At 37.7% G+C, this 26,849-nt stretch overlaps 3 protein-coding genes across 3 annotated transcripts in view; 2 read left to right on the top strand and 1 right to left on the bottom strand.

Annotated features, from left to right (window-relative positions):
• Window positions 1-20,269, bottom strand: part of LOC115448332 (DNA polymerase epsilon catalytic subunit 1) — a 53,522-nt gene extending 33,253 nt beyond the window's left edge. The window contains 28 exon segments of the mRNA XM_037438096.1: window positions 50-175; window positions 754-986; window positions 1,545-1,654; window positions 2,136-2,223; window positions 2,616-2,783; window positions 3,250-3,417; window positions 3,909-4,058; window positions 4,061-4,142; window positions 4,631-4,952; window positions 5,101-5,302; window positions 5,704-5,822; window positions 6,825-6,943; window positions 7,528-7,710; window positions 8,268-8,407; window positions 9,190-9,308; window positions 9,550-9,659; window positions 10,204-10,471; window positions 10,878-11,052; window positions 11,496-11,609; window positions 12,099-12,231; window positions 17,080-17,221; window positions 17,410-17,510; window positions 17,798-18,118; window positions 18,614-18,843; window positions 19,255-19,313; window positions 19,316-19,472; window positions 19,984-20,107; window positions 20,187-20,269. Of these exon segments, the coding sequence (XP_037293993.1) occupies window positions 50-175; window positions 754-986; window positions 1,545-1,654; window positions 2,136-2,223; window positions 2,616-2,783; window positions 3,250-3,417; window positions 3,909-4,058; window positions 4,061-4,142; window positions 4,631-4,952; window positions 5,101-5,302; window positions 5,704-5,822; window positions 6,825-6,943; window positions 7,528-7,710; window positions 8,268-8,407; window positions 9,190-9,308; window positions 9,550-9,659; window positions 10,204-10,471; window positions 10,878-11,052; window positions 11,496-11,609; window positions 12,099-12,231; window positions 17,080-17,221; window positions 17,410-17,510; window positions 17,798-18,118; window positions 18,614-18,843; window positions 19,255-19,313; window positions 19,316-19,472; window positions 19,984-20,107; window positions 20,187-20,269 (4,346 nt within the window).
• A 421-nt stretch (window positions 20,270-20,690) lies between these two features.
• Window positions 20,691-22,506, top strand: LOC115448345 (nucleoporin Gle1). Its single transcript, XM_030175751.2, is given in 3 exon segments — window positions 20,691-21,303; window positions 21,306-22,199; window positions 22,202-22,506. Coding segments are annotated over 3 exon segments (1,701 nt in total). The 5' UTR covers window positions 20,691-20,801.
• Window positions 22,507-23,375: 869 nt separating this feature from the next.
• The window catches only part of LOC119189174 (DDB1- and CUL4-associated factor 10-like), a 13,532-nt gene continuing 10,058 nt past the window's right edge, over window positions 23,376-26,849 (top strand). The window contains 1 exon segment of the mRNA XM_037438198.1: window positions 23,376-23,784. Within this exon segment, the coding sequence (XP_037294095.1) occupies window positions 23,570-23,784 (215 nt within the window). The 5' untranslated portion in view covers window positions 23,376-23,569.

Here is a 26,849-nt window from a genome sequence, read left to right as displayed (position 1 = left end):
CATCGGCTGGCGACGCTCTTGATATATTGTATATGTTGTCGGTACTCACCGCCTGGCCTCTTGCGGTTCGACGGCGGCGATGCACCCGAGCTGCATCAGCGCCCTGAACTCCAAGCTCATCTGCGTCTCGTAGATACCTTCGATCTCCGGCGCCGACAACTCGCCCATTAGTTCCCTGAGAATGATTACAGCATTGAAATGAAATGACTTATTTGAATCCGTAAAAGTTATACATTATTTAGATTCCGTCAATATTGACTCTACCACCAGTTCGGAAAGCAGTTCTCACCAGACAAGAACGGGTAGGAAACTCTGGTGTTCTCTTTTCTCATTGTAACTTTACGTTACAAAAGCATGTTTGTTATGGGTCAAATCATAATTTATAACTTAATGGCTCTCACAATATGCTGTAATATAAATTGAAGTAAATCTACACTAATATATAAACTGGGAAGTTTGTTTGTTTGAATGCGCTAATCTCAGAAACTTGTAAACCGATTTTAAATATATAATCACTACTAGGAAAATCCATTATTTCTGAGTGCGTAGGCTACTTCTTATCTCGGGAAAATATTTATCCCGGAAAAACTTTTTCCCATGGGCGAAGTAACAAGCAAAAACTAGTTATATATAATAACCAAATCAGGCATCGGTCGATAGACGCGACGTGACCATCACGGGTTACAATCGGGTCTAGAGTTGTCACTTGGCCCTGTAAAACAAAGCAACTGTTGGTTTAGGTCGGTAACTCACTCCTGGTGGTCCCTGTACAGATGCTCGGGCACGCTGTACTGGTAGAGGTGTGCGGCGGGGCGGCCGCGCGGCAGCAGGCGACTGCACTTGCGCCAGTACTGGCCGCGCTCACTGGCGCGAGCCACTCGCTGGTTGACGTAGAACACGCGCGGCACCGACAGCTTCACCTGGTGCAGCTCCGCGCCCACCAGCGCCCACAGCTTAAACAGGCCCGGCTCACCGGTCTCCAGGATCTTGAACGTTAACGAGACAGCTATAACTACAATGGCCACGTCAACTACTATTGCCTAATTTAATAACACAAGCTATATGTTAACACTTATGTAGTTAGTTTTATTTGAGTTTTGATGGATGATTTAAACTCTTTATTGCATCAAGTAGGCAGGGGCGCGACCGGTGCACCCACTTTTCGCTGAGTGTATTCCATCCTGTAATGCGATGAGTGACGAGACTGTCTCCATATCAGGCACAATTTTTTTGCGCAAACGTCCTACTATTATCATGAATGTGAAAGTTTGTCAGGATGGATGTATGTTTGTTCCTCTTTTACGAAAAAACTACTGAACTGACTTGGATGAAACTTTACAGTTATATTGGTTATACTTAAAAATAACACATAGGCTACAATTTATAATGATTGTGTGTAATTTTGTCATAATATACATTTCAAGTAAGTCGGAAAAAAATGATCCCGGAAAACTCCGTCACACTGGAGAAGCCGCGAGCAAAAGCTAGTAATATATAATGATTGTGAGATATATTAGTGAATGACATTGTAAGTCCATGAGCACCTGCACGATCTGCCACGGCGTGTTGAGGAGCGTCCGCTGCGCGCGCTGGATGAACCCGCCGAGCGTCGCGCCGCTCCGGGGCGCCGGCCGCGGCTCCATGTCCATCTTCCCTGCACATTAACAAATCAATAACTTTTTTACTTTCAACTTCATTAGCGTAAAAATCCTGCTAAAGGGGCCATTCAAGTATTATGTAACGCAATTGGGGGGGAGGGGGGTGTCTTGTAAAACGTTACGATGCGTTACAGGCGCGGGAGAGGGTTTTTCGGCGAGCGGCTCCAAAAACAAATAGGACATTGGAATAATTAAAATTTGTATAATAATAATAATATCAGCCCTGTATTATATACTTGCCCACTGCTGAGCATGGGCCTCTACTACTGAGAGGAATTAAAATTTGTAATAGTCTATAATCAGATGAGACATATCGAAGGCATTGCGTGCACACAAACACCTTTTAAATATTATTAAAGATATAAAACTATTTAAAGTATACAATGTCAGTTATATTAAGTGAAAGGACATTCACAAAAAGTTAATGAGCATGTAAAACTGGATGGTGTAAAACAATAACCGAATCATGTCTACTACCTCTTTTACTTCTATTGCGCAGACCCCTCTGCTCCATTTGCCACATCCATTTCTTCTTTTGAAACAATATCCATTGTTTTCGTTCTTCCTGAAAATGATTATTAAAAAAAAATTAAATGATTTATTTTAACACATTTCAAAATAACTGAGTACCTACTTTAATCACAAATTTAATGTAGCGACATCTGGCGTCGAGAGTTGAAAATACTAAATCTTAGCGTAAGTCGGATCCGTTTTTAGCAATCAGTTGCTTAATGAACTTTAGAAGTTAAAGTAAGAGCAAAAATAAAACCAATAAGAATTGCCATAATAAACGTAGCTTAAATAAAATATATAAAATAACCTATACATATATTGGACTAATTATAATGGTTCTTTGGTTTTGTTAATTACTTATGTCATTTATAAATTCAAACTCAGTATACAGTATAATCATTTATACATTATTTTTAGAATGAAAGTGCCCGTAAAGTTTGCTACCTTTGTAGTTCCGAAGGGCGGAGGGGGTCCCAACGCTTCCCTCCAACTGGTTGCCTCCTTGGTAGGCGACTCCTCTCGTTTCCTCTTCACTGTGTGTACTACGGGGCGAATCACCCCACCTCTGTCCACATTGACCTTCCCTATATCTTCTATGTCTACTTCGGTATCCTAAAATTAAACATTATATTTAATTCAATTACAGTCTGAAATATTCTTACTGACTTTCTTCTTTAATAAAGCAGTAAAAATGACAATATCAGTGCACTGTGCACGTACAAATTGTATCATCAGCATTGGTATGTATGTAGGTATAAGTATAGCTGCGCACACGCCCCTGTCGATGCGCGAATACATCAGTGCGCTACGAGCGAGCGTTCGTTTCACTCGTGTCCCGTATTGCATACCTAACAAGCATTTTACGCCGTTTGAATTGTCATAGTATCATAACATTATCCAGTCAGTTTGCATTCGGCCAACAATATTTAACATAATATCAAAGTATTTCAATATATCAATTGCCTATCCAAAAAGGACTTTCTCTCATTCTCATAAACAATATCATTCTATTATAAATATACTGTACGGAATCGTACAATCAGTGAGTAAGATTAATGTTATTGGAAAACAAGCATACCATAGACTCGCCGTTGTTGCTTCCAGAAGGTTCTTCAGTGGACTTCAATTCTTTAGGCTGAGCTGTGAACATATCGGTGATCTTCCTCGTCTTATATTTGTCAGTTTTAGCTAACATTTTTTTGTGCAGCCAGTCTGGGTACTGAACCCGAGGGACAGGGTTGTCCAACTAGAAAAAAAAAAACTAAACTCAAACACTTATTAAACTCAAACAAATTAAATAATGTTTTGGATTTTCAAATAACAATATTCATATTAGAGTGAAATTAAATTGGCGAATACGTCGTGAATGCATGTCTGCGGCTCGCAAGGGCAGCACTTACAAATTTGTTCGCGAGTCGTCTTCATTAATGTTGTCGTCAAACCTTAGGAATATTACGTTAAAGTGCATGAGGAATGAGGAGAATAAATGCGTCTAAGTTGCACAAGGGCAACGTGCGTTTTTAATGTAACCCGCCATATTTGGACGCACCCATTCATTATTACAACGACCATAGCTAACATTAAAATCAGCCAAAAAGATTGTCTATGTATAACCTGACTCAGAAAATAAAAAACCTACATTAGAGCGCCATTTTGGTTGTAGTGTTGTTCATACATAACAAAGGTTTTTTATATTTCTGATCAGTGTATGTGTGTGTGTGTGTGTGCGTGACTCACGCCCTGCATGGCGGCGGGTATGGTGATGATCTTCTGTATGGCGCCGCTGAGCCGCTCGATGTAGTAGCCCCAGTCCAGCACGTCGCGGATGTCGACGTGGTCGCCGAGCGCGGAGTCCTTGAGCCAGCGCCGCAGGCAGTGTCGGCGCGCGCGGCGGCGGGCGCCTGGAAGATCGCCAGCGGCACCGCGCGCTCCGTCACCGGCGCGCCCTCCGGCTTCTTCGAGATGATGAACCTGCGCGGGCGCCGCATGTAGCTCCGACACAAACACGACAAAGCAACCGACCGAGTCCCTCCCCCCCACCCCCGAGGCAATTCTTGTGCACTTGGTCTCCACACCAAATGCACGCCCATGCTTGGGGGCACATTTGCCGCGACCCTAGGCACACAGCTCGTGTGTATATCTCATGGTTGCTAAATTCACACTGAGGTCCATCTAAGGGTTCGTGAACATTTCCCTTCCTTTCCCTTCGAACCATCCTAGTAACTCCTACTTCATCGTCTTCTCTTCCTTCCCTCTATCCCCTCCCTTCTTCCTCCCGGGCCCTTCGACCGTCTAGCTGCAGGCTGCCGCGCCTCGAGTGATAGCGGTAGGGCCCACCAACTCATCATGGGGCTGCCGTGGTTGCTAAGCCGGGGGATCGCTTGTACACCATTAGCAGGGTACCCCTGGTGATAACCACGGCAGTTCCCCAAAAAAAAAAAAAACTGACCGAGTCATACCTGCACGCTAGCCCGGCGTCCTTCACCATCTGATCACCGAGGAACTCGGCGAGGCGCTTGGCAGTCGATATGGACGTCGACTTCTGACCGCCGTAATCTTCTAACTTCTTAGACATGGAACGATTCTCTGATATCAATTCGAATAGTTCAGAGTCGGGCATATTTGAACCCTTGCTATACAAAACGTCCAGCCAGTAATCCGCCACTTTGGCCACTGCACTATAGCAGGACTTCAGGTCGTTGCCTTTGAGGAAAGCTTCGAATACAGATGATTGGAATATTTTAATGAGCTGGAGCTCTCCGCGACGCTTCACTTCGAACCCTAAACAAATATACATAGTGTATAAATTACCTTGTAATATGTTGAAGTTGACCGTTTACCATATTTCATCAATACACATAGAAAATCACACATAATTATATTCCAGACTGGGTTAGTTATGATATTTAACCGGGTAAATAATACAAACCTTTCAATTCCGCCAAAGATCCATCAAAATTGAACACAGCATATCTTTTCTTCAGCTTTTTGCCCTCCTCTTTAGAAGCAGGTAACACCATAGCGAGGTACGGACCGTCCACTTCGAAGAATATCGAGTTTTCTGAACGTTGCTCGTACTTTTTACCTTCAGGGTCCACCAGCTCAAAGTATTGGTCGTTTGTAAAATGATCCTGGAGATTTAAACAATAAAAGAACTCTTGAGTAGCCAGGAATAGGTGCTGAGTGTAGTCCCAGAAAAAAATTTGGAACTGGCAAGCAGCTGGTCAAAATACAAGTTAAATCGTTTGTGCAATATGCATGAAAAAAAAAATCTACCACAATTTTTATATTTCTAATATGTATCAATATCGATAAACTTTTATTGATACCGTGTATTTTTGTACAATTTGTTATTATTATAATATAAACGATATTAATTACAATCTAACAATATAATCGATTATTGCTTCACATGTATGGAAATATATCCCTTTATACTTTAATGTCAATAGGGATGTAATAGTAATATTATTTCGAAAGACTTAAATATACTTCGAAAACAAAACATAAAAAATAAACGTAAAATACTTACTTTAACCATAGCATTGAGAACTGCATTGGGGAAGGAGACATTGATTTTCTTCTTCTTAGCGTGAGTGGTGTGAACTGTTACATTCTCCGGGAACGAAGATGGCAGAATGCACCAGATACCTGAAGATATATATTTTTTTTTTTATGAGCCGCTGTGGTTATCACCTAGGGTACCCTGCGAACGGTGTACAGGCGATCCCCCGACTTAGCAACCACGGCAATCCCTAGGGGAATAGGGAGGGAATAGCTGGGAAGGAGTTTGGTGTAGGGAGAGGAGAAGGAACTATATTAGGATGGGCGGAGGGGAGAAGGAAGGGAGATGTTCGCGAGCCCTTATAGACCTCTATGTGAATTTGGCAAGCAAGAGGAATACACATTTAACTGTGTGCCTGGGCCGCGACAATAGGGTACCGGACTCATTTTTGTTCTTTACTATTATCAAATATTTACAAAATATAAATTATAACACTGAAAGAATTATTTAAATCCGGTGAAAAATCAACAAGTTATAAGACTTTGAATTTCAGTGGAAAGGGTAATTTACAAGAAACAGAAAAAGACGAAATACGCATATGTGACGTCATCGGGAATTACGACGCGTGCTAAAGAAAGAGATGAAGCGATATCCCCACATCGCGCCCACTTCTGTACATTACAATATTTTAAATATGAATTGTTCGCTCATTTTTTAACCAATTTTTATGCAGTTTTCGAAGCAGTGCTTCTTTTTCGTATTATTAAACATTACATATAGAATAATGTACAAAATCAAGCATAGGCCGGTCCCCTATTGTCCCCCCGTGCATGGGCGTGCATACGGTGTGGAGACGCACAAGAATTGCCTCAGAGAGGGGGGGCTGAAGGTATATTAGAAAACTCCTTACATGACCAACAAAGACATTCTCTTGTTGTGAACTGGAACGATATTACTCAAGCAAAATGAAAGAAGTTTAATCTAAGACATGGTCTACGTGTGTCTAATTTAAAATTTGTGTTTTACTCTAACAAACAGTGAATTTTTATATACTTTTCAATTTGATATATTAGTACAACTACCCATCTGGACTTCCATCAGGTGCGGTGGGCTCATTTTGATGATTCCCGTATAAAGAAGGGCGTTACCGTCAGTGTCAAGCTCGAGGGGACGGCCGACCTGCTCGATGATCTCCCTGGCGCGCATGATGATGTTCGCGCCGGTGTAACACACTATACCCGCCATCTCCATACTGTGCCAGCGAGCTCTACAACAATTGTATATGTTAAAAACTCGAAATCCATTGCTTTAGAAACCTTGAACCTATTGAAGATGGCGACTAAGGGTTGTCAATGAGGAATTATGGAACTGTGTTTTAATAGTGTTACGTGCTAGGATTCTAGATAGAAAATGAGAATACTGATTGTTTAAATTACAAAATAACACTCGTAGTCACTCATGACCGCGTCGTAAACAAGGACTGACTGCGGCGGCCGCGCGCTCCTTTGTTACCCGGCCGCATGTACTATCGATGTTTGTGGAACATTCTCGAAAGATCCGGAATGCTCGGGAACTCTCTAGCAAAATTGGGGTCCGTTATCGTGTTTCGAGAACGTTCCATCGCCGAACCTTCCACATCCAGGTAGGTGCTATTAACGGTGAGTGCCTGAGGTGACTGACAAGTCTGTATAAAAATATACACACAGCGCTCGACTGCATTATGTATGCAGGGTTACTGCGCATTTTTAGCGGGTAAAGCAACCTGAAAGCTTATTTAAAAAACATCATCTGCATATACTGCATCATTCCGCTTTAGGAGTGACAAAAGCGTCGTTAGTATTGCCTACGTACCCCCTCCTCATGACATAGCCGTAGAAGGAGTTGAGGATGCACTTGTGAGCGAGCTGCAGCGAGTCGTACAACACCTCCCTGCTCTTAGCAGTTTTGATCTCGGCCGCGTCTCCGCTCGCCACAGCCTCCGCCACCTTCGCCTTCGCTTGCTTGTTGAGGGCTTTGTACTCGTAGCGACGATCCCTGTAAATAAGACGCTATTCATTCTATTAAAGGCGATATACTACTTTTATATTTCTCTTTCGAGTTCATGTGTATTCTTTACATGTAAAGGATCAAATATTCTATTTTTGATAAATAAAATATCAAATAAAGTTTAAAAATATTATTGTATCCGTATGAAACTGTGACATCGATCAGTTTTTAGTGAGCATTAAATCTTCAGTTTCGAATTAGAATAATGTATAATATTTACAAGTTGAAATAATTTTATAATTTCATTTGATTGAAAATCATACTGAAGTTAGCTATAATTTGCCAATTGATATAGAATTTTATTTATTTATTTGGGAAACAAACAGAACAAATTATATAAAAATAAATGAATGTAAATTAAGGTTCTTAATCCAACACAGTTTCCACTAATAGGTAATACATACATAGAAGAGATTAGACGAAAATTAATGAACAATATTACAAATAAAAAATTGCAAAAAGAAAACACAAACAAACTCAATCAAACATGGAAAATAATTAAATAGAGGCAAGTATCTAAATATATAAAGATATATCTGAGTTACCTAAACGCGCGAACGGTGTCGACGTAGAACGAATTCTCCTTCTGACATATCGTGGTGGTGCGCACTTCGGTCCGGGTCACTTTAGTCTTCTTGTACGCCACCCTGCAGTAATCTGCCAGACGCTTCTTCTCGTACGCAGCCTGGTACAAAATACATTACACAGATCATCCACCATCGTCTCTCATAATAATAATAATATCAGCCCTGTATTATATACCGTCCCGCTATTGGGCACGGGCCTCCTCTACTACTGAGAAGGATTAGGCCTTAGTCCACCACGCTGGCCTAGTGCGGATTGGTACACTTCACACACCCTCGAAAATTCCTATAGAGTTTCCTTGTCTCTCACAGTTTACTATTACATCCAAGACAGAATTAATCCTACTAATATTATAAATGCGAAAGTTTGTGAGGATGTATGTATATTTGTTCCTCTTTAACGAAAAAACTACTGAACGGATTTCGATGAAACTTTACAGTTATATTGGTTTTCAATCAGAATAACACATAGGCTACAATTTATGATGATTTTGTGTAATTTGATAATAATATAACGATATATATTAAGTATGTCGGAAGACAAATTTATCCCGGAAAACTCCTTCACGCGGGCGAAGCCGCGAGCAAACGCTAGTTAAACAATAATTAGCTATTGAATTTTTAAATGTATTTGGTAAAATTGATAATTTTAAGGGAATGTAGAGTATTCGTTGATATATTTGCGCTTTTTAACCACAGCAATATCGACTTTATATTCTTTATGTACAAAGTTAATGTTGCATCACTCAAACTACATAAATATTCTCTCAAATACACTAAGTGTAGTGCCAGGGTTATGGTTTAAAATTTACAGAAATATTTTTCTGTTAACGTATGCAATCTGAAGCTAAGTTTACAGTAAAGAATATATTATCGTGTGCACCTGATCTTCTTTTGGCAATGCGTGGAAAGCTCTGGTCGGTCCGCCAGGGTGTAGTGGGGGGAACTTCTCCGTCTCCAGTTGTTGCTGGATGCGCTGGTATTCACTTCTCGTCGCGGGCACTGTAGTTAATAGATTTATCATTTTAGATGCAGTAATCATTTTTCGAATATACGAAACAACGGATATTTAACTATTTGAAGTCCTCATTCAAGTAATTTTTACGAAAATACAAAACTAAAGTCATGTTAATGTTCCTTTAATTTCAAACGTGATATAATTTTCTAATATCCGAATCATAAAAAATCCGAAAATTTTGATCCTTAGTGATTCGAATATCTGCTCTCACGTATATGTTCTTACAGAAGTCTCCGCGCCACATCCATTCCATGTGCCTCTGACACGTGGCGCCGGGCTTGTTGTAGTCACACACTGCGCAAATGCTAGTGTTTACCATCGCAGACGGTTGTAACCTAAAAAAACATGATCACATTCTTAGTAATTTCATAAAATACAGGATGTTACAAAAAAGGAGTTCAACATTGCCATTCAATAATATACATCTCAAAAATAAGTGGTGTAGCGTGCTGAAGGAAATTGGACGCGGACACTACGGACCCCCCCCCCCCCTCCTTCCACATCCACCTTCCCCGCACCACTGGTCGGCCCACAGCTACACAACGCGTAACCTATGTTCGCACCCATTCTGCGTGTTGGATTGCAATTTTTATACAATGGGTATAGAATTTAAGTATATTTGATTTTATCTTCATTTTTATTAATATATTCCGCCAGAGAATATTATACTAGTTAAATAAAAATACAACTTCTATAACGACCTAATTTCTGGAGTAAAGAATAATATGGTCCTCGATTTTTGTACAAACAAAACAGCTCTGACTAAATTTCTAAGCTGACTTTTACACAGATTTTACTCTTATAATAAAACCGTTGGAATATTTTGGTAAGCTGCAAGTTCAAAGACAACAAATGAATAAGTTTAATAGTCAAAAGTACCTGTTAGTCAAAATGATATTAGGGTACATAGCACCGACATCTAAATGGTATATAAGCGGATTTTCATCTCTTCTAGGATGGTCCTTCATATGCTGTAACTTCGCTTTAATCTCAGCACAGACCTCGTCGAAGTTAGTCACCATGTCCAGAGGGATGCCCTCCTCCACCTCTATGGCATGTTTCATCGTCTTCTCTGTGGTTTCCATCAACTTGTCTATGGCTGACGGAACGATTCTGAATTTGCATTTAATATCAGCTCTGAATACACCTGGATAAAACATCTCTCATCAATCGGTCTATTTAGATTCCACTCGATTTAACAAAAAGTGTAGCAGTCACATGAAAAAATATGCGAGCGAGCTTACAGTCCCTATCGGCGCAAGCATCCTCTAACGCTGAGCTAAAGGTAGGACATCAGCCCGGATTGTTACCACAGTACACAAGGTGTTAAAACCGCATGGTGACGGTGACACTATCCGGTTCAAACAGGCCGGCATTATTGTATCGATTGATGACTACCTTATTTCCTTGTCGGTCGACATTCTGTCTAGACCCCACTTCTTTTACCATCATGAGCCGTGGTGTCTTCAGCCGTGCCCATACAAAATAAAAGAACGCTCGCTCGTACTCATTCATTTCCTCCGGGCTTTGCAGTAAAATGTACTTTGCCTTACCAGATTCCAACGCCTCCACATGTCCACCCACATAGGTCTCAGTTTCGAGTACGTGTCCATCGCTCGTCAGTTTATTTAGTTCCTCTACTTGCTTGTTGGGGAACACTATGTTGGCGTGAAATGCTTGGACCATGAGTAAGGACTCGCAGAGAGTACCCGAGCCTTTACGCAGCACCTGCAACAATTATTTAGTAAGTGCCTGAAAAATCTATTTGCACTAAGTAACATAACCTACGCAGTTACCATTTGATCTCGTCTATGTATACTTTAGGTTGATAGGATAGGAGATATTACACAACAAAAATACCTTGTGAGACATAGATGTTGCTACAATTTTTTTTCTCACGTATGAAACATTCGTCGTGTATTCGATGGCAACCATTACCTTGACCAAAAACAGTGGTTATAGAAGTAATGGAGAAGAGTGGAGAAGTTATAAGTCCGTCAGCAAACAATTAAGAAGCAATTAAGTAGGCCGGCATAGCTGTGTCAACCGTCCGGATATGTTTATTTCTTGATGGTCGACATGTTTTTGGGCATCTGTTCACTTACCATCAGGTGCAAGGAGGCTATTTGGCCGTACCCTCGAATGCTAATATAATTAGTGAACAAAGTTACCTCATCTGGCTCCAAAGGGATGATAGTACACAGAGCGAAAATAAACGGGTGTACGTATTTCATATACAAATAATACGTCGCCACAGCATCAGACACAGAGTAATTCGACAGCACCTGAAACAAATAATATTTAGCAAAGTCACATGACGGCAGCGAAGCTATCTTGTGCGTTCAAGTAGTTGATATACGCCCTTTACTTCTACGCCATATGAATTTCATATTTCTTTTTTATAAATTCGCAATGTTTTCAAATTGTAGCTGCTCTTTTGACCTCGATTAATCCGAGGCTCTGGTCTGCAATTCTAAGGCCTTATTACCTGACAGTCGAACGATGGTAACATTTTTTCTTTGTGACCCTTACAAGGGCTTATAAACAACCAAAATAAAGATAACATACTATAGAAATGATTTTTTCTATACATATTATAAATTTCGAATTTCGAATAGAAAGCTCTTAAAAACACAGTCAGCGCACCGTTTTGAAGAGCCCATCACCTTAAGCAACCTAATTACTTGAAACTAACACTATACTTTTAGTTTACATTGACATTGAGATTTTCTCCCACAATTTTAAGTCTCAGTCTGCAATCCTTCGTTCCATACCTGAGGTTGCTCAGCAGCCATCCTGCACATGTCCTCTGGGTCCAGTTCCACCGGATCATACCTCAGTTTCGCTTTAGCGACAGCCTTCAAACCTTGCGAACCCACCGGCAAGTATGAATCTCTTTTAACCCAACTGTAATGTTAACATTTATAATGGGACTAACCGCCATTTTCAATAAACGATCTCAATCTCAATCTTCAATCCGATTCTGAGAACGAACGGTTATGCAGTCCTTGTCCAAAGGCTTTATCTATATCTATCTATCTATCTATATCTATATCTATACTTATAATAAATCTGTAGAGAGGTCAATTCTGTACATGAAATATATTTCCCAAATAACTATCAGGGGGTGATTAGGGATCGATACTGATGCCAAAAATGCAATTAGTAAAATTTTTGTCTGTCTGTCTGTCTGTCTGTATAACCGTTATAGAAACAAAAACTACTCGACGAATTTTAACGAAACTTGGTACAATTATTTGTCATACTCCTGTGCTGGTTATAGTATACTTTTCATCACGCTACAATTAATAGGAGCAGAGCAGTGAAGGGAAATGTTGGGAAAACGGGAGAAGTTACTCCATTTTTAAGCTTCCGTCGCGTGTGCTACCTTAATGGTTAAAGCTACACAGAAATCATGTATGACGGAAATGTTCTCCTTAAAATTATGTAAAAATATCCCACGACAGCATATGTCTATCTTTTATGGTTGACTCACAATAACACGTGTAACTCCCGATAGCTTAGCAGTTCGAAGCTTTCTCATTATATTTGTCTACTCTTACGTTTATAACACTCTCAGTAATCCCTAATTAAAAAAGTTAACATTATTAAATATTCCATAAAAAATAATCATAGAAATCGGTATAGAAACACCAATGTTATACATGAAATACGCTAATAATAAGCCATCACGCGTGAATACTGAATCTATACTATTATATAAAGCTGAAGAGTTTGTTTGTTTGTTTGAACGCGCTAATCTCAGGAACTACCAGTCCAAACTGAAAAAATCTTTTTGCGTTGGATAGCCTTATTTTTGTGTTGAATAGCCCTTTGTTTGTGGAGTGCTCTAAGTTATATGTCATCACGCTATGACCAATAGGAGCGGAGCAGTAATGGCTAATCTCAGGAACTGCCAGTTTGAACTGAAAAATTCGTTTTGTGTTGGATAGCCCTTTGTTCGTGGAGTGCTATAAGCTATATATCATCACGCTATGACCCATAGGACCGGAGCAGTAATGAAACGTGTTGCAAAAACGAGGAAAATTTATTAGTTTTGACAGATTCTGTTGCGTGCGCTGCGTAAATGGTTAAAGTTATGTCACAATGATGTATGACGGGATTGTTCCTCTTAAAAAGTTCTACAAAAAATATGTTATAAAACAAAGGCCCCCGCAGCATCTGTCTGCCTGAACGTATTAAACTCAAAACCTACCCAACGTATTACGATAAAATTTGGTATGGAGACAGTTTGAGACCCTGGGAAGAACATAGACTCCCGAGAAAATACATATCGTGACTTTTATAACGGAAAACTTTACCCCGAAAAACTTTATAACGCGGGCGGAGCCGCGGGCAACAGCTAGTAAAAAAATAAAATTCGGGAATAAAGTTTAAAAGACAGCCGTCTAGCGTGATGGATAGGAAGACTGGCGGGGAGCAAAGGAAGCCTGTATACAGGGTCATTTTGTAACCATAGACTTAAATTTAACTGCGAGAAAGTCATCTTGAAAGAAGCAGTTTACTATAAGTTACTCTATCCTAAAGTCAAAAACAAAAAAGTAAAATTTTCAAACAAAATAAATATTCAAATAGTCATTTCATTTTTACACACCTTTTGCCACTACTACTATACTAGAATTCGTCGGAGCGGCAACATCGCACACAGTCATTGATAAAATTATGCTCACGCACACGAACAAGTGATGCACACTCGGAGCGCAAGGGTAGTTCGTCGTACCGCGCGCGCCGCGCCGCAACCGAACAGCTGATGTCGGCGCTTTAACTACCTAGGGTTTTGTGTCGTGCCACATCACTGAATCAACAATTAGACCAGCAGCGACGACGCTACGCCGACGTTACAAAGAGACACATACCTAAACATCATTATCATCATCAGCCACATAAAGTCCACTGTTGAACATAGGCCTCCCCTAAAGATTCCAGACGAACCTGTCGAAAGCTGCCTGCATCCAATATGTTCCCGCGACGTTTATCATGTCGTCTGTCCACCTTGCAGGTGGACATCCAACGCCAACATAAACATCACGCACTAATCATCACATTTCATTAGAACAATATTTTCTATGCTCAAACTATCATCATAAGCAAACGACACTAATCAAACAACCACAACTGCATAAGTTAGGTACACATAACACATAATTTCCGTAATTTTAAAGTTATTTCATTCTTTTAAATCAAAACACACACATTCTAATGTAGGTAATTCATCCATTTTAGTAGATAAGTAGGTATAATAAATACGTTCAACGGTTAGTTTTATAACACTCATAACAATAAAATATCATTCTGCAAGTCTGGCAATTCACACGAAAATTAATAACGAAGTTACAATATTGATGATAATTAGGTAATGTGATAGTTTGGGGTAAAAATGTCGAGCGACGGGATGCGTCACGGCGCGGCGCGGCTCGGCGTCCCAATATGTATCTTAACATCTTTTCAAAATAGTAAATGCGTTTACCAATACCTAGTGATGATTTGTAGATTGCTTGTTCCTTTAAAAGTTGTTTCATACTTCAAAGTATTTTTATTACAGTTAATTTGTGACTACCTCGGTGCCGCAGTTGTATTATAGTACGGATGCTTTGCTAAGGTCACGGAATCGAATCCCGGGTCGGACAGAATGATATTGGATTTTTCCATTCAGTACCTATCGCAAATTCATAAATCCACATTAAAATCGTAATGACAGCCTCCGATAGAAACATAATCAATAGATTGTGATTAGTTCAGTTTCGCGTACGCGTCAACGATGCAACTTCGCGATCGTAAAATATTCAAAATGGCAAAAAATATTTCTAAAAATAGACTCTATTTTATACGTATTAAGGTCGCATTTAGGGGACTACTTTAAATTTCTTTGTACCTGACCGACCAACACGCGACACGAGTTTAGGGAATTCCACAAAGTAGCGGCAAGAGTAGTGTTGCCTGATGTCCCGATTTGCGCGGGACGTCCCGATTTTCAGAGTTCTGGGGACGTGACCCGTTTTGCACCAATAAAATTATTAAAACCATTAAATATTATGAAAAAATAAACTACGCATTCATCACTGTGTTGAGTGCGACAATGCAATCAAAATAGCACGTATCATCTCACTAGCGCTGAAGGTACAGTTTTGTTTATTGTGCAATATCTTGTTTATTTTATACCCTGTATGCCTATTGAAAATGAATGACTGAATCCAAAATCTCTATTATACTTTATTACTTAAAATAATGTTTCAAAAATACTAAAATATTGCTGTGTATTATTTTAATTAGGTAGACTTTTCATTAATCATTTCATCATAAATCATTACTTTTTTATTTTGTAATACAATTGTGTGTTAAATCTGTTAGAACATCATGTAATAAAATAAATCTAATATCAGAATTTTTGAAATGCTGTGTCGTTTTAGCAAGCTTTTGGTAAAAAGTTTATACTGACAACACTGCGAGTTTAGGTGAGAAAGAGTACGACTATTGTATTGAATAATCGCGCGCTCTTCGGATTCGGTCAAAGGCTCGGACGCATTGCCATAGTGTACCTATCTAGCAAAGAAATGGTACAGAAAGCATAATATGACGTTCGGTAATGTCTACGTAGTCTTCTTTTAGATATTATGACAAACCGAAATATTAATGTTGGAATTAAAATAAATATCGGAATATCATGTAGAATCTAAAAAAATACGATACCAATAGATTTAAATCTTGTAACTTTAGTAATTATGTAGGTAACTTTTTTGGTAAGAAAACTATTTTAATAACGAAAATAACGTTTATAATTGACGAAATATTTTTTCTAGTAATTAATTATTGACTCAATGAACTGCTGCAACCAAGTCAGTGAACGTATTGCGAGTTCATTTGTGAGCTGACCTTCTGAACCCTATAGGTTCGGTAATAATATCATCAGCTGTGACGTAGTTCATTCGCTTTAGTTAAGCGCGCTAAGAGACAGCGTGATCAAAAAACCATAAATCTAAAATCGGGATTATTGACGTAAATATTCGTTACTTATGAATAATATTTTGCACGGTGTTAGCAGAGGTCACCACGAACCTGTGGTTTCATTTAGTAACGCAATGTCGAAATGACCCTATATATTATGTATGGGAAGGGTGAGAAAGCGATAGGAAAGGATAAGGTAGGCAGGATAGGGTGCATTATATAACTATAACAGAACCAATCAAAATAATCCATTTGTAAGCATGTTAAAAATACTTTGTTCTGATTGATCCATTTTTGAGATATATCGAAATTAGCTATCGTATTTATTGGAAAAGTTATCTCGTCATTTAACGCCTTTTTCAATGAACGATCCCAATCGTTTATTTCGATCTATCTCAAAAATGGACCAATCAGAACAAAGTTTTTTTTACACGCATATAAATGAGTCATTCTGATTGGTTTATTCGCGGAATCGGTTTGAAGATTGAGATTGGGATTGTTTCTTATACACGGCTGTAAACGACGAGATAACCCACTGAAAACGATCCTCATCGCTTTTTTCGATCTAAACAGAAAAAAGTTTTTTTTGTCGCGGTTACAAATGGCTTATTTTGATTGGTTTATTCGCAGAATCGCATTAAAGACTGAGATCGGGATCATTTATTGAAAACGGCTGTTTATAAATTTCTCACATAAATTTTTAATACATAACTAAGTTCTGGGGTAAAAACATACACGTCGAATTGAGAACCTCCTCCTTTTTTGAAGTCGGTTTAAAAAAGTATTACATACCACAGGCAATCCATGTGCATCGCTGGACGGCATGCGTAGGTCCCGTCGCGAGCTGCCACTTTACTGAATCCTATCTCTTGCTTCATATCTAGCCCCAGAGTCGCCGCGCGCGCTTCTACAAACGGCCAGTCGAAGAAATCGCCTGTATGGAACACAATATTATTTATTTACACACATTAAAATGTTATACACTTAATTAAAGTATATAATATCAGCCCTGTATTATATACTTGCCCACTGCTGAGCACGGGCCTCCTCTACTGCTGAGAGGAGTACTGAGTTAGTTACTACTGAGTTTCTAATTAAATTAACTTAAAAAAATTAATTTACCGTTATATGTCACGAAAATGTGAGGCTTAACATCCATGATGTGATCAAAAAACTTCTGGATCAACGCCAGTTCATTAGCTTCGTTGAATATTATGAAGTTTCTGGAATCATAAAGGTAAACATTATTACTACAAATAATGTATTTGCACACACCATGAAGGTATTAATGAACAATATTAGGGACACGGTCCAATGCTCGCTCGGATGATGCTATACTTCCGAGTGCCGAAATCGAGCCATAAGCCCAGTGAAAACATAACTATTCTCACCTGGACATGAATTCGCACTCATTAAAAAAAAATTACACCTATGGATTTTTTTATTTGCATTGAAGTAAAGCCTTAACGAGACGTTGATTGTGACGCAATGGAAAAATAAAAAAAATTACCCTTCAAACTCCGGTTTTGGTGTATACTCAAAATCCTCAACATCGACTGATATAATTTCCCTGTTCGTAATCAAATATCCTTGCCCATCAATCATGTATGAAATCATCATAATTTGATCAGTCTGAGAGTCTGGGAATTTTAACGGCAACTTCGTTGTCTCTATATCGAAAGCCAGTACTATAGGGTCCGGTCTTTCGATGATGTCATCCCGTTTCGTGAAAAAGGGGGTATCCGTTCCCCTACTTTTCACTGTGTACCATGTGCCACAAAATATTTGCATGTCTATTGAAACTCTTACATGGTAGGGGACGTCATGTTCCCTGCAAAACAAATATACCTAATATATGATGTATTTTTATGGATAACACCATAGTCTCATTATTAACTCTTACATCATAAGGCGTGTATCATAGTGTAGAAGAAATAACAAATTAGTATAAATTCAAACAAAGCATGAAACATCTTGTAATTTATTTCAAACACCAATGTAAACCCTCCTTGTGTTATAAGAGGAAGTGTGTCTGTTTATTTCTATCTATTTTTGGCATTGTAGCTCCCGAACAAATGTGCTGATTTAGATGGTTTTTTGTTTGAAAGCTAATGTGATTGAGATGGTTCTTAGCTACAATTTTTAGAAGATCTATTCAGACATTTGAAGATTACCACCTAATTTCCTACTTTTATGGACCCAGTATATTTGAAATTTAATATACTATTACTTGGATGGTATTTCTAAGACATGGCAGCCTTGAGCTCATACTTTATCAAGTAGTCTGTAAAAGTAAAAATTTGATGTTAGGGTAACAAAAACAAACCGTATATCCAAAACATTCTCCATGTGATCAGTAGTTTTCTTCGCATGTTCTATAGCCGCTGCACTAGTAAGAGCATTTGTTAACAAGTCAGCATATATTGCATCTTTCTTCTCCCTCTCTTTGTTTTTATTGACAGCAGTAAGGATCTCTCTTCTCACTTTCATCATATCATTTTGTGACATGAATGACAGCTTTATGTACCTTTGTTTCAACCCTGATAGATGATTGAGCTAAAATGAACAAAGTATTTAAAGAATGATCAAGACTACCATAATCTTTTTATTTCTTTTTAACCAAATGTCGAAACAAAACTGATTAAGTATGAGAAGCAATGACAAACAGTCAATATGATGCTAGATCTCCTTTCTATAATTGGACATAGATACGCAAAAAGGATACATCCCACAGTAGGGTTGAAAATGAGCCGAGTATGCCAAATTAGTTTGTCATTAGTAAAAACATCTTAGTATCAAATATGTTAATTTGAACTTTTTACTAACAAAATATAAAATAGAATATTAATGAGCAAAAATATGATTTAAACATCAATCTTCACTATTTCAAAAGTGTCATTTCGTGGGCTAGATCCTTTTTGCATATCTACATCCATTATTTATCAAAAAATGTAACAAAACAATTACCAAATCCAGATCCTCTTTTTCAATAACATCAATTTTGTGTATGGTGCCTGCATATTTTTAGACAAATACTGTATGACTTCCTGTTCACATTCCTTACGTGCCATGATTAAAAAGTATGGTTGAAATGTTAGGGACACCTTAAATCTAGAGCCATCCATCTCTATGAAGTAATAGTCCATAGCTGCAACCAGTCTTTTGTCCTCGTCTAATACTTCTGCCTAAAAGGAAATATAGTATTATATACTACCAAATTCCTCTTAGAATTTCAATAAATTCAAATGTTGATTAAATCAATATTCTAAAATAAAAAGTTTTAAAATTGTCTTAAAGCCCTCCCTAAGCTAGCAGCCTCGAGCATTCATTCCACACAATTACGACACACAAGTAACGGGTGAAAATTAATAATATATTTTTTCAAATCATTTTGAAAATTTTAAATTACCTGAATTGAATTGTCTACCTAATGGTGTTGGTTGTAAATTATGAGCACTCTCGGAGAAAATGCATGGAATCAATAATTCTAATAGCATTTTCATTATGACATTAATAACACTTTATAAAAAAATTAAAATTTAGAAAGTAAAGATAACATGATATATATCAATATGTTTATCTTTTCTATATGTATTATGAATTAAAAATATATAGTCTAAGTCTTCTATTAATACAGCTAGCGCGTTGTTTTGCTGGGGGCACCGACTTAATAAATAAGGCTACAAGAATGCTTACCGTGTGCATATTTATTAGGTAACCTGTCCTCTCTTTGAGGTCTCGTATTCTGTCGAAACCATATTTAGAGTCGATTCTGTCATTATCTAGGGCAACACGAATTCGATTTTCTGATGATTCTTCCCTGAAAAACAATAAAAATATCACAACAAATTGTCAACATTAATAAAATAATAACTTTACAAAGCTGAGTTAATACTGACCGTGGCCCCGAAGATGTACTAGCTTCTCTTTTACTCGGATCTTCTTTATCCTTTCTAAACTTTCCAGAGTTCTGAAGTACCATTTTACTTATTTTTATGTATAAAGCTCGTAAACTTCGACTATCCCAACATTTGGATGTCTAACAAATTAATTACTCAGTTGTCAGTTTGAAGTTTAACCAGATGTTGTTTGTTTTGGCGCCAAAATTTGACAGCCCGCAGTTGTTTTTTTTTTTCTTCATCCTTAGAGGACAGGCTATAGTCTTACGACCATACTGCCTAGTCTTACGTATTTAATTGATAGCCCGAAGATTATATAAACGGTACCTACGATAATTGTTCTAAGTCGAAGGACGGATAATCATTCTAGTCAGAACTGTATACAAAACGTGATTAATAATTAATGTAGTGTGTATTCTCATTTTTAAGAATATATCAAAGTCATAAAAGTTAAAATCGATGCTATTTTGCAAAGCTTGATTTCGAAATACGAACTGTCAAGTTAATGTCAAGCGTCAATTGCCGTTTTATTTTGGAACGGAGGTAACCTAACTTGACTATTGTATTATTATTATCTGATTGTTATGTATAAAACTTTATCACCGTTCACTAAAAATGAATAGCAGTTTAAATAGCACATTGAATACTACATATAACGACTACAGTGGACCGGATTTTGTAAAATCGCCTAGTAAAATATGCAATGTTAGTTTAAGCGAAGCGCTCAGTGGCTTCGAAAAATTACGCATATATGCACTAACGAAAGCTGCTGAAATAAGCCCTCTGGTCAAAGAAGTTACAATAGGCCCTAAAAGTCCGCTCAAGAAAGATTTCACTAGGGAAGTCAGGCAACAGTCGCCTGCAAAACATGACAATATATCAGAGGATATACTTATCGAAGACAAGTTGAAGGACGACCTCCGCTACACACTAATAATGAAGGAATACGAAGCGCAACTACAAGAACGATCCGAAATCATGTTTAGGAATTTAGTTGAGAAGGTACTGTGCAAAAGAGCTGAAACCATGAGCAACTTCTTCAAAAAACAGAGTGAGCAATGCGAGCGTAGAGCAATGGAGGTGAGGGCAAGAAAACTGCAACTCCAAAAGAACTTCAAATGAATGACAACTTGTTTGTGCTGGAGAAGGCAAAACTTGATGAACAGAAGAGCTGTACTGTTGTAAACAGACAGACAATAGATAACATGAACAAAATATTAGAGGAACAAAACAAGGCTACCGCTAGATTTGCCTCCATTACCGACAGCCACACAAAGATATTAATATGTTACAATGAAATTACAAATTTACTCAATACTGAACCTTTAGCAAAGCAAGTATGTGATAAATTCATTCAATCAATTAATACAGTTGTAGGAAATATTAGTATTATTATGGATTTATGTAAAAATGCAGCTATCACTGACAAGGAAGTGAAGAAAGCTGAAGGTTTGTCTTCAAACCTTGATAACATAAGAAAAATGATAGTAGAAGAAATTGAAAGTATTAAGCAACAGGAGCTTGCTAATAAACAGAAGGAAGAGGAAGAGAAAAGAATTAGGCAGGCCCAAGAAAAGGCAGCTCAAGATGCACAAGCAGCTGAAATAGCGGCAGCACAGAAAGCAGCATCAGAACAAGCAAAAAAATCTGGACCAGTGTTTTATTCTGCTAAAAACTATGCATATTACAAAGATCTAAGTGACTTCCTGAATCAATATGAAGGGCAATACAAAGGATTACTTGAAGATGTAAAGATGAAGAAGTTCCGCTTTGACTGCCAGAAGGCTGTGAACACTCCCGTGAATGCTTTGTCTTCAGTCAGCGGGCTACACATGAAGGACAAGTATGATAAACTCTATAAACTGTTGAAGGGTGAAAGAGTTCAAGTTTTGGACATTTATGTCAGAGCAACTGAGCACACACAGGGTTTGGCTTACTGTACAGCATTGTTAGCAAAGAAAATTGTTAGGCAGGGTGATCTCTTAGTTTCCAGCAACCCTGAAGCAGCATTTCCTGGTCAGTCACCGCTGCTTTGTGGTCACAGTTCCCAGAATTTGGAATACTTTTAGAAGCAAACTTCCATAGGTCATGTCCATATTTAGTGCCAATGCTCCTGCCACAGAAAGAAGGACAAACAGACAAAGAATTTTATATGTCACGAGGCTACACTTACAGTGAAGATGGGGTTGTGGAGAAACAAGACAAATTCCTGCGAAGAATGTCAGGAATATTTAGATTATTCTGTGCTATATGGATTGCTAAGATGCCTAGGTTTATAACAGTTCCTAATCCTCATGGACTAGAAGACTGGACACATTGATCCTCCAAGTGGATTGCTGCAGCCAAATACTTGGTGAACAAAATAATGGACATTATTTAATGGATTTAATATGGAGTCATATTTTTAAGATTGCATGTAAACTATATTTAAGATTAATGCATTGGACAGTACAATATGACTTGAAAAGTTAATTATTGTAAAATATTATGATTTGGTATTAAATTTCTATCCCAGTGAATACCCATTGTTATTATTTATGATATAAAATAAATAACCCAATCTATATACATAAAGTAGACTGGGAATGATTGTCACATATATCAATTATTTGGTGACAAGTGTTACTTGCTGCTTTCTCTATGTTTAGAGTCCTTTTTTGTAAACAAAAATTCTAAATCACTACTGACTTATAGTGTCATGTGTATGATGCTACCATCAACCATTTTAACTATTATATCTGATAAAAAATCAAATCTTACATGATGAAGTTACAGAGATAAAAGTAGCCTATAAGTTAGTCTAGAAGATTATTGATTGTTTATGTATGTGCTTAATTCCTCAGGACAATAACACGCACTTAATTCCATCCAAATCCGTTGAGCAAATTCGTTTAAAATTTAATGCGAATAATATTTTCAAATAATGGAACTAATGGGAATATGGAGCAAAATGGACCTTTTCAACAAAATTTGTAGCAGGAAATAGCACTCATTTTATTTCATGGCTCCAATGTTTTGAAGAAAATACAATCGATTTCTAGTACGATGATAACCATGGCAAGTATAGGCAGCTATGGTTTTTTATAATATAAAACGTAGAAGTATGAATAGACGTTAAAAGGTATTTTCTTATAAAATATAGGGTAAAACAAAATCATAAGTGGAAACACTGTTGCTTGCATTACATGGGCAACACTTCTAACATCTGTCAAAACCATAAAATCGATGATCGAAGTGTTTTGTGACCATTATTTTAAAATATTTAATTTTTAATAAAAATAAGATGTAGCTGGAGATTTCTAACTGCATTTATTTCACAGCAATGTTCAGTACTTAAATCTTACTCTTAAATTTCATTCAACACATAAAAGACATTATTAAAAATGGGTAACAGAGATGTGTTTATGGCGAGGTATTCCGCATTCAGCCCCTACCGGCTGAGGGAAAGGGAGATGGGCTTCCCGACCCCTATAGGCGCTGAAGATGCCATGGCGAAGAGCTTATATTGTGGCATGAAGCCCATAGCATCTTGGGATTTCGACCGAAGCAAGACTGTGCCCACTGGAGGCGTGTTCAACCTTGAGTTCTCGCCGGACGGGTAAGTGAACTGGACAAATATTAATTAATAACAGCCTTGACTTTGCATACGAGACTGCTTCACGGCACGCTCGCAACAATTGGCCACTTCAGGAAATAACACTAGATTGTTTATTAACAATGTAAAGAAAATAAAAACAGTAATTGCTTCTCTTTATTATATAGAATGGAGTAGAAAAGATAACAAATTATTTTTTGGTCATAAAAATGTATGATATACATATTATTATATTTTTATTGGTACTACATTTTTTTGTTATGTATTATCACCATCCTGTTTAAATATAAGATATTATAAGCCATTTAAATGTTTCAAAGATCTATTTTTTTATATATGGGAACTCAATTAGAAGGAAAATTTTGCTCCACTTTACCTTGAGTACAAGTTCTAATCATTTTAATGAACGCAATGAATATTAATCAATCACCTAGGTCACAGTAGTGAAACTGAACTATTTTACTGTATAATGTTCCATTATTGTCTACAAAGAGAAATATATTATTTATGAATTTAATAGAATTGCTCCAATTAGTGGCAATTAGGATATCTGTTTTCTTGATTTATTTTATTTCTTAAGGCAACAGAAAAGACATGAATTTGTCTGTGTTAAAAATTTAAAATACTTAATAAAATGTATATAATTTTTTTATAATTAGTTAACTTAAATATACTATTCCCATTTCATATTTGAGTGACTATTAAACTCAAGTTTCAAAAACTTTAAGCAATGTACTATAAATGCATAAGCTTGTGAATATGTTCCGATATCTATTTGCTATTAGTGAATTCACTGAACAGATTTGAATGATATTTGACACACAAATAGGCCCTGGCCTATTTTTAAATATACCATATCTTTTCTTACAAAAAAAATCTGTTTCATGTATTTTATATAACTAAAATAGTATTTTGGAGATAAAAAAACATAGATGTTTCTTGAGATAACATGAAATAAATAAAATATAAATAAATAATAACTATTTACTACACACGCCAAGAACAGCATCCACAAATAATATTTTTATATCCACCAATATAAACGGTTTTGGTTTTGGCAGGTTTCAAACCATCGGGATATACAGGGCAATTTGACATTATGTTACTTTGGATGGTATTAGATGAAATTTGGCACATTACAAGACTATAATGTATGTAATGTATTATAATGTAGGCTACAGTAAACGAAAGGTCGACATGGCAATTTTTTAGTAATGTAACATCACATATTAACTATTTAATGTTGATAATAGAATAATAGATTGCACCAAGGTCGATGCAGACTCATGCAGTGCTAAGACTAAGGCGCAGGCCACACAGAAAAAGATGTGGGCGAGGATGAGGCGCAGACGGGGCGCCGTCGCAATTTTAAAACATTCAACCTTCTATATAAGGGACGAGGCACAGGCGTGATGCTAGGCGCCGCGAGAGATGACGGTTTTCAGCACACCGATTTTGACACGATACATGTCTTCTTCCGAAGATGAAGATGCGTTAATAGCGCTGGTGTGCCTCGCTAATATACAGAGAGTAATTGCAATACTCTGTTCTATTATAATTATAGAGAACTGGATGATTTTCAATTAACTACAAAATTGAACGTTCAATTCATAGTCGTCCCGCATTTTCATTTAATATACAATATTCTTCCTTCTCTCAACACGTCGCAACTACTCAAGGACACGTGGTAGGTTTTGTGTGACAACGACGCGCGAGTGTCGGCACTCGCGCCCCACCTCGCCCGCACCCCCGTCCTTCGGCGCTCGCAAAAGTGCCCTGTCCTTTCTGTATGTTTTAGAATAGGGCGCAGGCAAGTAAGAGTCGTGTCCGTATCGTGTCCACGACCTGTTTTTTCTGTATATTTTGTGACGCGTCGTTTCTATACATTTTGTATAAAAGAGGCGCGGAAGAAACATATGTCCGCGCCCCGTCCGCGTCTTGCGTCTTTTCTGTGTCCAGCGCATAAGATGACGTGGGCGATGTGCGGGTGCGGGGTGTCTCCTCCCTCGCATCTCAGATTATATACCGATTGCCATGTCGACCTGTCGCATACATTAATATTTCATTCCTGTTATTTGCTTCCATGGTAAATAATGGAGTTGTTATCGTGATTTTTTTAATTAGATGGCAATGGCGCCCTACGTATAATGATTTAGGGGTTTTGGAACTGAAAAGATTTTGACGCAAAAGCTTCTAGAAACACTTGTATTAAATAAAATATAACTGCATATTATGCTATTTCAGGACAATGTTGGTGGCAGCTTGTGAGAAGAAATCAATACAGATATTTGATCCTCTGACTCATCAGAAGATTCAAATCTGTCAATGATGCACATTCAGATTGTGTTAATTGTGTTAAGTAAGTATCAATGCATTTTGTAAAAATAAAATATTTTATCATAGTTCAAGTAAGTAAGTAAGCAGAATTGTGTACACCATGTCATCGAAAATAAGCAAACATAGACCCCCTCTTTTTGGTGGTTGCGATAATACTACAACGAACCTAAATACCTATTTTTACAATACTCTGTTTAATCCATAAAATCAATTATGTAATCTTATAATTTTTATACAGGGAACATGTAAGAAAAAAATTTAAACTAAAATATACTACTGTAACTCTTTGATCTGTCAATGAATACGAGTATTAATTAATATATTAGTCAAATATTTCCCTTGAAATACATAAACATCTTATTTAAGTGACTATAAGCTAATCTTCCACAGATTCCTGGACGCCCGAATGTTCGCGACATGCTCGGACGACACAACAATAGCGTTGTGGGATGTGCGCAACTTAAAGAAGAAAATACGCACACTGCTTGGCCACTCCAAATGGGTGAAGAACATTGAGTTCTCAGTAAAAGACAAATTGCTGGTGACTTCCGGATTGGACGGCAGCATATACACGTGGGACATAAACTCGTATACCGAATACAATCTGGTGTATCAGAAGGTGTTTCACACGTCGAGCCTGATGAGGTGCAGGCTGTCACCCGACGCGCGGCAAATGGTGATGTGTACCACCGGCGGCTTGCTCATCATCATTCACGACCTGAACCTGTCCA

Source organism: Manduca sexta, chromosome 13 (assembly GCF_014839805.1).
Source record: "Manduca sexta isolate Smith_Timp_Sample1 chromosome 13, JHU_Msex_v1.0, whole genome shotgun sequence".
In the NCBI taxonomy this organism is placed as follows: Eukaryota; Metazoa; Arthropoda; class Insecta; order Lepidoptera; family Sphingidae; genus Manduca; species Manduca sexta.
The sequence above is the reverse complement of the archived record's forward strand: the minus strand, read 5'-3'. Positions and strand labels throughout refer to the sequence as shown.